Genomic DNA, 12,577 nt, shown 5'->3' with positions numbered 1-12,577 from the left:
GATTATAAAAAAAAATCAACTAAATCGTTGACATTGGTTCATTTTTTGTTCTTATTCTTTTTCTTTTCTTAAAGATACAAGCTAAATTTGAGAAAAGAGAAATGATATGAAGGGAGAGGGCAGGTTTTTATCTTTTTAATTTTTCTTTAATTTTTTGTTTTTCCAAGAAATATATGTATATAATTTTTCTAATATTTTGGGCTGGGCTGGGCTAAGAAAAATAGTATAATAATATAATAATAATAAAGTGGCCCGAGAAGGGTCCAACAAAAAGTCTTAAAAGCATATACCCGTGTGATGCGAGAAACCCTAAACTTAACCACAGTAAAAACTAGTCTAACCCAACCAAGCCCTCTCACAACATACCCCCTCTAGGATCTCGTAACGTGTCCCCCTTCAACGGCCTAGATCACTCCTTCCGTGGATAATGTAATTCACTCCCCCCTATATAAACCTCCTCTCGACCTACTCAATTTCCCAAGTACGATTCAGAAAAACCAGTCAGCTAAAAACAAAAAAAAAATCTCATAGCAATGGCAAACCCTAGAGTTTTCTTCGATATGACCGTCGGCGGCCAACCTGCCGGCCGGATCGTGATGGAGCTCTACGCCGACGTCGTTCCGAAGACCGCCGAGAATTTCCGCGCACTCTGCACCGGAGAGAAAGGAGTCGGCAGATCTGGCAAGCCACTCCACTACAAGGGCTCGTGCTTCCACCGCGTGATCCCCAACTTCATGTGCCAGGGAGGCGACTTCACCGCCGGAAACGGCACCGGAGGCGAGTCGATCTACGGAGCCAAGTTCGCCGACGAGAACTTCGTGAAGAAGCACACCGGACCTGGAATTCTGTCCATGGCCAACGCCGGTCCCGGAACCAACGGATCGCAGTTCTTCGTCTGCACCGCCAAGACCGAGTGGCTCGACGGGAAGCACGTGGTGTTCGGCCAGGTGGTGGAGGGCTACGAAGTCGTGAAGGCGATCGAGAAGGTCGGATCCGGCAGCGGAAGGACCTCCAAGCCGGTGGTGGTTGCTGACTGCGGTCAACTCTCTTAGATCTGTTCTGTGATGATCTGTTTTGTTATAGATCTGATGATGATGATCTCTGGATTTTAATTTTACTGCTTTTTTTTTTTCTAGATCTCGCCTCTTTCTCCTTGAATTATGTCTAGGGTTATGAGATTTCGTTTCTCTCGAGTCTTTTTTTTTCGTTGAATTAGTGTTTTAATTCGGAGTCTGCCTTATTAAATAAGAATGGATTTTCTTTCCTTGAGTATCAGTACTTTGCCTTTACTTTTTATTTCAGTGGATGAAGATGAATTATATTAAAAATTGATATTTGCAATCCCCAGATCTGTTTTTTTGTCTGCTTGTAAAGCAGATTTTCTTTACTTGAAAATTGAAAATTGACAAACAAAATTAATCGGTCCATTTGTTTGTTTCTAATAAAATAAGGTGTTCATGAAGCTATAATACGACACCAGGAAAAGAACACGTGAGTAGCACGTGAACGGTGCTATAAAGAGTTGAATGATGTGAATTATTAAAGGGTAGTAGGGGTACAACAAAGCAAAGTATTCAAGGACGTGTAGGCCACTAACGCGCCTCCGAGTTTTTTGTGGAGAAAGATCTTTCCACGCATTTGTCGTCTTGTGTGTGAACCGCTTACCAAGTACGAATTACACTTTATTTTTTATTTTATTTTTCCTATTTTAATAAGTTGGTATTAAGTTTAAAAATCCATTGGATGTGCAATGGCAATGAAATTTTATTGTATTTTGGAATAAAGTTAGGGGTCTAACAATTGGGTTCGATTCAACGAGCAAGGATTTAAAGTTCGCGGGGTCGAATGCATGGGCATGGACCCTTTGGCCGTATGCTACCTGCACCACTGAATCCAACTAGAATATATATAGTTTCGATTAAAACGAGTGGAGTTTATGGTTTCAAAGTTGTTTTTGAGTTTGGATTGACTAAGAATAGATTTGCGTTTGAATGAATTTTAACATAAATTGGGATCGATTTAATATGATCTTTTATAAAATATATTTTTATTTTCATTTTTCCCAATTGAGCTCACATGGCTTGTTCAGTTAATGACTCGAGCTCCCATGAAACTTGAACGATCAATTCAAAAACCGAGTGCCATAAACCTATTTAAGATTTCCATGCCTAATCATATGGTGAAGTAACAAGGTTCTACAAGATTCTCAACGCGTGGTTCACATGGTTTTGTATATGTTTTGTATATGCTACATTCAGTCAAGTACATCGGATGAGATTTCACCATACACGTGTATAGATAACTATCCACTGTGCACACATCCACATATATGTATACAATTGTGTAAAAATCTATAATACAAAATCACCCGATATACTTGATCGATCAGTGTAGCACCTACAAGACAATCTCACATTGTATTTAACATCTCAAACTAGATTATTAGTTTAGTAAGATCTAGACTAATTTAAATAATTCAGACGCTCAAACTAAAATTTCAACAATAATTTTACATATGGACCTGTCCAAATTGTCATGGAGTACAAATAACAAACCTCTATAAAGCCTTTTAGGCCCATTGTTACACTCGGCCCATTTCAATCTTTTTCGCATCAGCTTCATCCAAGCCGGATCTTTGAGCCGATCCTTGATACCAGCCGGCTCGGCGCCTTAGATTCCATTCACATTCAGTATACTATAGTGCTGCCTAACCTCCACTCACTCAATCCTCTCTTGGCGGCACATTCGATTCAGATGTCAATTTCTATGGTCTGATCGTGCCGTAATTAGGTAATCCTAATCCTACTCTGTAATTGCCTCTTGAGTATTCTACTGAAATTCAATTTAGATCTAAGAATTTTTAGTTTTTTTTTAATTTTTTTTTTAATTTTCTTCCCCTTATATAAATTGCAGAACAATTGGGAGAAATATCAATTCATGCAACAATGGAATCTGTGGAATCAACCATCGCCAACAGCAAAATCCTGAATGTAGGGCTTCTGCTGGTAGCAACTCTCGTGGTTGCGAAGCTGATTTCTGCTCTACTACTGCCCGGATCCAAAAAGCGGCTGCCGCCGACGGTGAGCGCGTGGCCGGTGATCGGAGGTTTAATCCGGTTCCTGAAAGGTCCGGTGGTGATGCTGAGGGAGGAGTACCCCAAGCTTGGGAGTGTGTTCACTCTGAAATTGGTGAATAAGAACATCACTTTCTTAATTGGTCCGGAAGTTTCGGCACATTTCTTCAAGGCGCCGGAATCTGATCTAAGCCAGCAAGAGGTTTATCAATTCAATGTGCCTACGTTTGGGCCGGGTGTGGTGTTTGATGTGGACTATACAATTAGGCAGGAGCAGTTCAGGTTTTTCACTGAGGCGCTTAGGGTTAATAAGCTCAAAGCTTATGTGGATCAGATGGTTATGGAAGCTGAGGTATTTTCTTGTTTCTTCAACCTATTTGCTTTTATTTCTTCTGTGTAATTTAGATGATCTGATTCTGTTTATATTTATGCCTTGATACTGTTTCCATTTTACTGCGAATGCATGCGTTTATACATATCTTTGACTGAGAGAGGTAAATAGGTTTCGGTGTTTTGATTTTACAATATGGAGTGATTGTTAGGATCAGTATATTACTTTTTTCTTTCGGTGAATTACTTAACATCGGGATGTGGAGGGTAAAGATAAAACCATATTTAACGATGCATTTGACTGGACAAATTCATTGTCGTTTTATCATATACATTTTCTGTTGTTAACTGTGTTGAACTACTTATCATTTTGTTCATACTGGTTTCTTCTTCCCTCTTGTCCTTGACGTGATTATCTCATATTTTTCGAGCTATGTAGTTGAGTCAAATTGATTAGTGATGGAGTTGACGGTTATTGTTCGGTGATCATTCAAATATTTAACTTCAATTTTTTTATTTTATTTTTTTGTTTCTTTATCTATAATGATTCTATCTTGCCGTTCCGTGGTTGTCTTATGGATAGTTATGAATACTGAATTGAAGAGAAAACAAACAGTCAAGAGAAAGAGGGCTTTCTGAGTTCATATCAATACTGCAATTCTTCTAGTAACTGCATTACATTAGTCTGTGCCTATGCATTTTTCTCTGTTTATTAACCGATCTAGTCTTGCTAAGAACAATTAGTCAATTTTCAGATATGTGTTTTATGTAATGGCTATGCAAGTAAGTTATTTTTGACGAACTACAATTTGTGGAATCTGCAACCATTTATTCATAGTCAGATAGGAATATTTTCGAATCACTATTTAACCATGTTATAATATTTTGATAATTTGATTCAACCATCTAATGACTAATTGACTCAAATATCCCATCTCCTTAAATTTGCAGGAGTATTTTTCAAAATGGGGAGAAAGCGGTGAAGTGGACCTGAAGTACGAGTTAGAGCATCTAATCATACTAACAGCCAGTAGATGCTTATTAGGCGAAGAGGTTCGTAATAAGCTCTTCGATGACGTTTCTGCCCTCTTCCATGACTTAGACAGTGGAATGCTCCCAATCAGTGTCATATACCCTTACCTTCCAATCCCAGCACACAAACGCCGTGACCAAGCTCGCAAGAAGCTAGCAGATATTTTCTCAAGCATCATAATTTCTCGCAAACAAACAGGCAAGACACAGAATGATTTATTACAGTGCTTCATAGATTCCAAGTACAAAGATGGCAGAGCCACAACTGAGTCTGAAGTCACGGGCCTTCTAATTGCTGCTCTATTTGCTGGCCAACACACAAGTTCGATTACTTCCACATGGTCTGGAGCTTATCTTCTTGAAAACCCTAAATACATGTCGGCTGTTTTGGACGAGCAGAAGAATTTGATGCAAAAGCATGGTAATGAGGTTAATTACGATGTTTTGTCTGAGATGGAAACTCTGTATCGATGCATAAAAGAAACTTTGAGGCTCCACCCTCCACTGATAATGCTTCTTCGGAGCTCGCACAGCGATTTTAGCGTGAAGACTAAGGAAGGAGTGGAGTATGACATTCCCAAGGGGCATATTGTTGCTACTTCCCCTGCATTTGCGAATCGGCTCCCACATATTTATAAAGATCCGGACGTTTACGACCCTGATAGATTCTCTCCAGGGAGAGACGAGGACAAGGCTGCCGGGGCATTTTCGTACATTTCGTTCGGTGGTGGGAGGCATGGATGTTTAGGGGAGCCGTTTGCTTACCTGCAAATTAAAGCGATTTGGAGCCATTTGCTGAGGAACTTCGAGATGGAACTTATTTCTCCTTTTCCGGAGATTGATTGGAATGCTATGGTTGTTGGTGTGAAGGGGAAAGTGATGGTAAGGTACAAACGCAGAGCTCTTTTACCTTCACATTGATTAATTGGATAACATTTGATCAATTGCTTGTTTAGATTTTGATGCATGTTCTGTTTAAGTGTTGAATCCATCAAATTTGTGCTTTATTTATTATGTAGAAGTATTTGATTTGCTCTTGCAATATTAAATACTACTGTTTCAGTATGCTATCAACTTCTTGAGAATTTGTAGTTTTCTGCTTTTCATCTTTTGTTTTATTGGGTTATTTCTATGCTACATCGGGTGATTTTTTGTCGTTGATCTACACACACCAATGTCGGTGTGGATGTGTGTGTGTATATGAAAGGTAAAGATCTACCCGGTGTATTTCACCAGATGTAGCATAGAATAGACCAATTTATTGCTCAATTGGAGTAACACCCTTATTTTTGCTCATCTAGACATTACATCAAACACTTGGTACTCGTACTTGTACTCATACTCGTACTCGTAGCAAGAATTAAGCCCCGAAATGAAGAATACAGCCATCCCATAGAATCAAATCCTCAACGAACGCGAAAAATGGACAACAGAGCAAACAATTATAGGTAGCATTACTATTAAAACGCTACCAATCATTTGATTTAGGGCTATTCCAATGTTCTTTTCCATCCATACAAATTTCAACACCAGCCTTGGTTTCTTCACCGCCACTCCTCCTTCGTTTCTCTTCTCTTGCACTTCCACCATGATCGACGATGCAGAGATTCTCGTCGCTTTCAGTTTCATTTCCTTCGGACTCAGTGAAATCGAGTCAGTCTTCAGCGCGGGAAAATTTCGATTACGAGGTAATTTTGCTGCGATTGAAAGATTTGAATAACTATTATACGTTACCCCTCCCACTGTTGATGTCATCATCTTCTTCTTGAGTCTCTGAGAAAATTCCCGAAGGTTCTATTTAAACTACGACTGAACTACAAAAATAATAAAGTAAATTACGAAAACCCCCCTGAACTTATAGGCTAAATAACAAAAAAACGCTTCCACTTAACTGTAATAACCAAAATCTCCTTCTGATTAACTGTCTTCTGTTTCATAAGTGATAACTAAAAGAAAATATCTGGGGTAGGTGTAAAATGGAAACAAACCTCATGGGGTTTTTGGTAATTATGAATATGTGGGGGTATTTTTCGTTATTTGGCCTAAGTTTAGGGTTTTTTCGTAATTTACCCAAAATAATAGCATGAATATGAATTCGATTAAATTTGGCTGCATTTGAATTCTAATTTCCAAGGAAGTGGGCAAATGGCTCTTCTTTTTCTTTTCGGAATTAATTATAATTTATATTACCTTTTTCTCACCTATCAGAGTTGATTGAGTTGAGGCAGACACGGCGGCTTGGAATATATATTCAAAAAATATATATTATTATTTTATTTCTCCTCATGTTTAAATATAAACAAATATTTATTTATATATAATAATAACCCAATGGGCTAATAAATCGAAATTCGTCACAGCTAAGCTAAAGCTAATGGGTTACGCCTTGTTCACAAATTACAGCCAAGTAATTTCATGATTACGAAACACATTTAATTACGAAAGAAATAAAAAATAAACAAATTCACAATTTACAGCTCGAGAAAAATACCTGTACTGGAACGAGCACTCAATCGTTGACTACTCATATTTCTTCTGTTTACAATTTTTGTTTGCATCTCCAAAATCATACAGATTTGTAGTATGCGAATTGCGACGAATGAAATTCTCCGTCTGCAATAAGTAGTTAACCGCCGCCGGCGGCGAATTTCTTTCGATTTTCACTATTTTGTTGTTTTTAATCTCTTGTGCTTTGTGATTGATTGCCGGAAGTTTGAAATTGTCCGATTTACAGGTTGTATTTTAATATATAGAATTAGATTTGATTAGGTCTTTTCTGTTTTCGATTATTGGCTGTTCGTATCGAACATATAGACAGAGAATCTCTCTCTCTCTCTCTCTCTCTGGTGTTCTCTCTGGTGTGTAGAGGAAGAGAGAGAGTAATGGGGGTTTCGGATAATACGAGAGGGTTAGTATTGGCAATGTTGTCTGGTTTGTTTGTTGGGACGAGCTTTATTTTGAAGAAGAAAGGTCTTCGCCGTGCTGCTTCTGCTGGTTTACGTGCAGGTATATTTCAATTCAATACCTGCGAATTTTAATTTAATTTTTTCATTTTCAATTATACGTTGTTGTAAGTTGTTTTTCAGTATTTGTTTAATCAGGTATAGTCGATTAATCTCTGTAAATATATAATTTCAATTGGAACTGAATACTCTCAAATCTCAATTGCATCGGAAGCAATTTTAGTTCGTCTTTGATGTTTATGAGGATTGCTGTTTGTTTTTGCTTGTTCACCGTTTTGTGCTATTATTATCGCAGGTGTTGGAGGCTATACTTACTTATTAGAACCTCTATGGTGGGCCGGCATGATTACCAGTAAGTCGTGAATTTCATTTCCGGCCTCCTTATTTTTGCCGACAGATATTTAGTGTTCGTTTTAATCACTAGTTGTCTTTTTCTGTGCAGTGATTGTTGGAGAGATTGCAAATTTTGTTGCTTATATTTACGCTCCAGCTGTTCTTGTCACCCCTCTTGGTGCATTGAGTATTATCGTTAGGTTCGTTTTTCCGAACCTCTCTTTACATGTGAGGAAATTGAACATTGTTAGGCTTTCTTGATGAACTTGAACTTATCTAAATCGTTGGTCGTGATTATGAAACAGTGCTGTATTGGCACACTTTATGCTGAAGGAACGATTGAGATTAATGGGCGTACTAGGATGTGTATCTTGCATCGTAGGATCTGTAGTAATTGTTCTCCACGCCCCTCAAGAACAAACTCCAAGTTCCGTACAAGAACTCTGGGACTTAGCATCCCAACCAGGTTAGTCTCGATTATTTTTCCATTTTTCGTTATTTCTGATTAATTTGTAATAATTGCTTATTTCTGTGCAATGCTTGTTTGTACAGCATTTCTAGCATACGTGGCAGCTACATTATCCATAGTAGCAGCGCTCATGCTTCATTTCGAGCCTCTCTATGGGCAGACAAACATATTGGTTTACCTAGGAATTTGTTCCTTAATGGGCGCCCTTACGGTAATTATAGTTTGCCTTGTTATTGTTTGACGTGGACACACTGCTGTTACCTTAACTTATGCTGTATTTCAATCGTGTAAAGGTTATGAGCATAAAGGCAATTGGGATCGCAATAAAACTTACTTTGGAGGGGGTCAATCAATTTGGATACGCCCAAACATGGTTTTTCGTTTCCGTTACAGTTATCTGTGTTATCACACAGTTGAATTATCTGAACAAGGTAAACAAAAAAGGTGATGATTAACATTGTTATTCTCTTGCTTTTTGATTGTCGTATTCTTGTCTGAAGAAAGTTATGTTTGTTCAGGCACTGGACACTTTCAACGCAGCAATTGTTTCTCCAATATATTACGTGATGTTCACAACTCTGACTATAACTGCAAGCGCTATAATGTTCAAGGTATAATATAATATCACATAACACAGTAGATGCTCAGTTTATCCAATCCAGCATTCACTATCACTAATCGATCGAAAACTATTTTTCAGGATTGGTCGGGTCAGAATGTGAGCAGCGTTATATCCGAACTATGCGGATTTATTACAGTCCTCACAGGAACAATCATACTTCACATGACTAGAGAAGAGGAGCCATCATCCACAGCAGGTATATACTATAATCAAAGTTGAAATTTCACCAAGAAAACCAATTTTTCGACGTGGGATTTTGTTGTTCGAGGGGTTAATTAACAAATGCCGGGATTATTTAATCCGTGCAGGAACAATGACTTGGTACGGTGAAGATGCATCAAAAGGTTTAGAAGAGGGTCATTTTATTACATTAAATAATTCAGATTACTTCCACAAACCATTGCTTTCGTGGGACACCACTCTCGAAACATAATTCTCGGTAATTCTTTCATCGACCTTTTGCAACAAAGGTTGCATCGACGGGGTTTTGCTTGTCGATTTTACGAATAGACTTTGTAAATGGCTTGATTTAATTAATTGTATCATATTTGATTGTCTTGTTTTGAGGTTTGAGCACCAATTGTTGTTAGGATTGTTTGATTTTTTTTGTATGTGCAGTAAAGGATTTTTAATTGAAATAGAATATTCAAATATGTGTATTTTTTTTTTCTTTAGATGTATTTATATTTATTAAAATTATTTAATTTGATTGTAATAAATAATTTATAATATTTGTGGTGGGCATGTTTTTTTTCCTTATTCTAGAAAAACTACTAGTGCCAGCTATCCACACAAGCCAACTCATCAGTCCTATCTGTTTATTACTGTATTATTACACTGGCAAATAAATATAAAATATAATTACAAAATCAACCAAAAATAAAAAAAAACAATCTCGGTCGTACGTTGCTTTTGAACACAATCAGAATCCTATTTGGATTCGAATTAGAACTAATAATGTGAGCCGTCGGATCAAATTTTGTAAACCTACGTGTCTTTTATAAAACAGCGAGTCTTGGCTATGTAAAATCTCCACAAAACCTACAGCCACACACACTATTACACCATCAGAAAACACGCACACGAAAAAAAGCTTTTTAGAGAGAGAAAAGAGAGAGAGAGAGAGAAGCAACCATGGCGGCAACCGTGAGCGCGTGGGCAAAACCAGGCGCATGGGCTCTTGATTCCGAGGAGAACGAGACGGAGCTCCTCCAGCAGCACAAGGAGGATGTCGCCCCCGCTAAAGGCCATTCCAACGGCGCCGGAACGGCGGATTTTCCGTCACTCTCCGTCGCCGCCGCCACAAAAACCAATAAGAAGAAGAAGCCGCAGAAGATGTCCGTTGGTGATTTTTTGTCGTACAACGAACCTAAGCCATCGGTGTATCAGCCCAAGGGTTTGACGCATGAAGAAAATTTGGTCCTCCCCAAGGGTCCACGCGAGCGCACCGACGAGGAGCTCTCTCGGAATAAAGGATTCAGATCCTACGAGAGAGACGAGCAGCCGCGCCGTAATAGGGATTCAGATCGCGAATTCATCCCGTCTAGGGCTGACGAAACCGACAATTGGGCGGTTGGGAAGAAATCTGTTAATAGTTCTGGATTCGAGAGGAGGGAAAGGGGAGAAAGGAATGGGTTCTTCACCGATTCGCAATCTCGAGCAGATGATGTTGATAATTGGGGATCTAACAAAAGTTTTGTGCCGTCGGCTGAGCCTAGGCGATACGAGAAACGAATGGGTTTTGGATTGGAATCTGGTAATGGCGGTGCGGATTCGGATAATTGGGGGAGGAGAAAGGAAGAAGAGGGGAGAAAACCTGCCGGTGCGTTTGACAGTTTGAGGGAGAGGAGAGGGGGTTTCGATTCCAACGGGGCAGATTCGGAGAGCTGGGGAAGGAAACGAGAAGAGGGGAATGGCGGTGGTGGTGCTGTTGGTGGTCGGCCGAAATTGAATTTGAAGCCAAGAACCCTACCAATAATCGAAGTGCAAAAAGTCGAGATTGCCCCTGTTGTCCCTGTGAGTGAAGTGCAAAAGGAAGAGATTGCCATTGTTGTGAAGCCGAGGACAAGTAACCCCTTTGGTGAGGCGAGGCCTAGGGAGGAGGTGTTGAAAGAGAAGGGGCAAGATTGGAAGGAGATTGAGGAGAAGCTCGAGTCGACAAAGTTGAAGGAGGTTGTTTCTATAGGAACTGTTGATGTGCCTGTGCCTGCGAAAAGAAGCTTCTGGAGTGGGAATGGGAGAGACAGGGTTCAGCCCGAACATAAGACCGAGAAGGCTTGGAGAAAGCCCGAATCAGTTGGTTCTCGTCCACAGAGGTTTGTGATTTAGTTTATGCTATTGTCACCACATGATTTATGGATATTGTTTACATATTTTGATTGTTGGTGATGTTTTGTTTGTGTGGTTGAGAACTGTTCGACATGCGGGTTTTTAGTGGATGATGTTTTCGTATGCTAATTGGTTGATGTTTTTGTATGTCAATTGGCTGTGCAGTCACAATGCTTAACTTTTAAAGAATCGAGTGTTTGGTTTCTGAATCTTCATATACTTAAAATGGTGTGCAGTTTTTTGTTGGTTGTTACTTGTTAGCTACTTGATTGGTCTCGACAAACACAATCTTGTGTTATATAATACATTGTCTTTATCAAATGCCCGTTTAGATTGAACGTTCTATAGCTAGGTTACCACTACACTGCATGATTGTTTTGCTAGTTTATAGGCTTGTAACAGATGCAAGATTTTGTGTTTTACTGCCTAACTTGATTTTGTTGATGAATTGTTTTACCCTACAAGAGTAGTTGTTGTTTGAGCCATGCAACTAATTTTGTATTTTATTTCAACAGTAAGTTGTATTTCGTGCATTTATCTAGTGTTGGATTTTTACGCACTATCACCATTGAATGTTTTCTTTACGTAAAATATATGCATCAACATAGAGAGGGTTCAGCTGGTACCAAAAACTGAGGGGGCTTGGATGAATATTGATATTCTCAAGCTTGGAAAAACGAATAGGGTTTTACAACTTGATTGAATCTTGATATTCTCAAGCTTGGAAATGCGAATAGGGTTTTACGACTTGAATGAATCTTGATATTCTCAAGCTCTTTGTTTCCATGCATTCTTTACCGTTTTTATATTTCTTGTCGTTATTTTTCACTGAAATAATTTTTTTTACTTGTTTCGTTTTCGTAGTGCTGGTGAATCTGAAAATGGAACTGCTGAGAACACTGAAAACGGACACGCTGAAGAAGTGGCTGAAGAGAGAAATACTGAGAAGTGATGCCAATGTGTCGAAAGCAACACTAGATGTGGCGCAAATTGATGTGGCAAAAAAATGAGTTGATAGGATTTTGATTTTACATTTTCTTTTTTTGGGTTTTAATTTACAAAATGTCATTTCAGTGAAGAACAATATAAAGAGCAGTTTTGGTAGACTTGTGGTTAGACGTACCTGGTTTGTTTGTACTTCGTGTGGTGACTATTTATTGTTTTCTTTTTTCTTCTGTTGAATTTTTTGGAGATAAATTATATTATTTATTGGATAATCAATATTGAATGTTTTTTATGCATACTTGGAGCAATGCCATCAACATTTATACATGGTTTTGCTTTTGTGCTTTTGAGAAGGTGAATACCGAACCCAAAACCGAACCCGAAACCGAATACCATCATTGTACTGCGATACTGGTTTGATATTGTGCAGTTACATTAATGAAAACTCCTTACCAAGATTTTTGAATTTTTTTTCCTCCCAG

General features: G+C 38.7%; 4 protein-coding genes across 4 annotated transcripts; all 4 read left to right on the top strand.

Moving 5' to 3' along the window:
• The first annotated feature begins 137 nt into the window (after nucleotides 1-137).
• On the top strand, nucleotides 138-1,275 carry ROC3 (rotamase CYP 3). Its single transcript, XM_012981698.2, has one exon. The coding sequence runs from the start codon at nucleotides 534-536 to the stop codon at nucleotides 1,050-1,052; it is 519 nt and encodes a 172-aa protein (XP_012837152.1). The 5' UTR covers nucleotides 138-533; the 3' UTR covers nucleotides 1,053-1,275.
• A 1,362-nt stretch (nucleotides 1,276-2,637) lies between these two features.
• LOC105957739 (obtusifoliol 14-alpha demethylase) lies at nucleotides 2,638-5,572 on the top strand. Its single transcript, XM_012981699.2, has 3 exons — nucleotides 2,638-2,790; nucleotides 2,914-3,425; nucleotides 4,355-5,572. Exons 2-3 carry the CDS (start codon nucleotides 2,946-2,948, stop codon nucleotides 5,354-5,356), a joined length of 1,482 nt encoding a protein of 493 aa, XP_012837153.2. The 5' UTR covers nucleotides 2,638-2,790; nucleotides 2,914-2,945; the 3' UTR covers nucleotides 5,357-5,572.
• Nucleotides 5,573-6,895: 1,323 nt separating this feature from the next.
• Nucleotides 6,896-9,566, top strand: LOC105957741 (putative magnesium transporter NIPA6). Its single transcript, XM_012981701.2, has 9 exons — nucleotides 6,896-7,441; nucleotides 7,694-7,750; nucleotides 7,841-7,931; nucleotides 8,037-8,197; nucleotides 8,284-8,411; nucleotides 8,494-8,631; nucleotides 8,719-8,811; nucleotides 8,901-9,018; nucleotides 9,131-9,566. The coding sequence occupies exons 1-9, from the start codon at nucleotides 7,318-7,320 to the stop codon at nucleotides 9,253-9,255; spliced, it is 1,035 nt and encodes a 344-aa protein (XP_012837155.2). The 5' UTR covers nucleotides 6,896-7,317; the 3' UTR covers nucleotides 9,256-9,566.
• A 245-nt stretch (nucleotides 9,567-9,811) lies between these two features.
• Nucleotides 9,812-12,391, top strand: LOC105957740 (eukaryotic translation initiation factor 4B3). The gene is made up of 2 exons (XM_012981700.2): nucleotides 9,812-11,137; nucleotides 12,015-12,391. Exons 1-2 carry the CDS (start codon nucleotides 9,957-9,959, stop codon nucleotides 12,100-12,102), a joined length of 1,269 nt encoding a protein of 422 aa, XP_012837154.1. The 5' UTR covers nucleotides 9,812-9,956; the 3' UTR covers nucleotides 12,103-12,391.
• Nucleotides 12,392-12,577: the final 186 nt, after the last annotated feature.

This window comes from Erythranthe guttata, chromosome 2 (assembly GCF_056151865.1).
Source record: "Erythranthe guttata isolate IM_541 chromosome 2, IM_541, whole genome shotgun sequence".
In the NCBI taxonomy this organism is placed as follows: Eukaryota; Viridiplantae; Streptophyta; class Magnoliopsida; order Lamiales; family Phrymaceae; genus Erythranthe; species Erythranthe guttata.
Note: the sequence above shows the minus strand (reverse complement) of the source record. Positions and strands in the feature narration are given on the sequence as shown.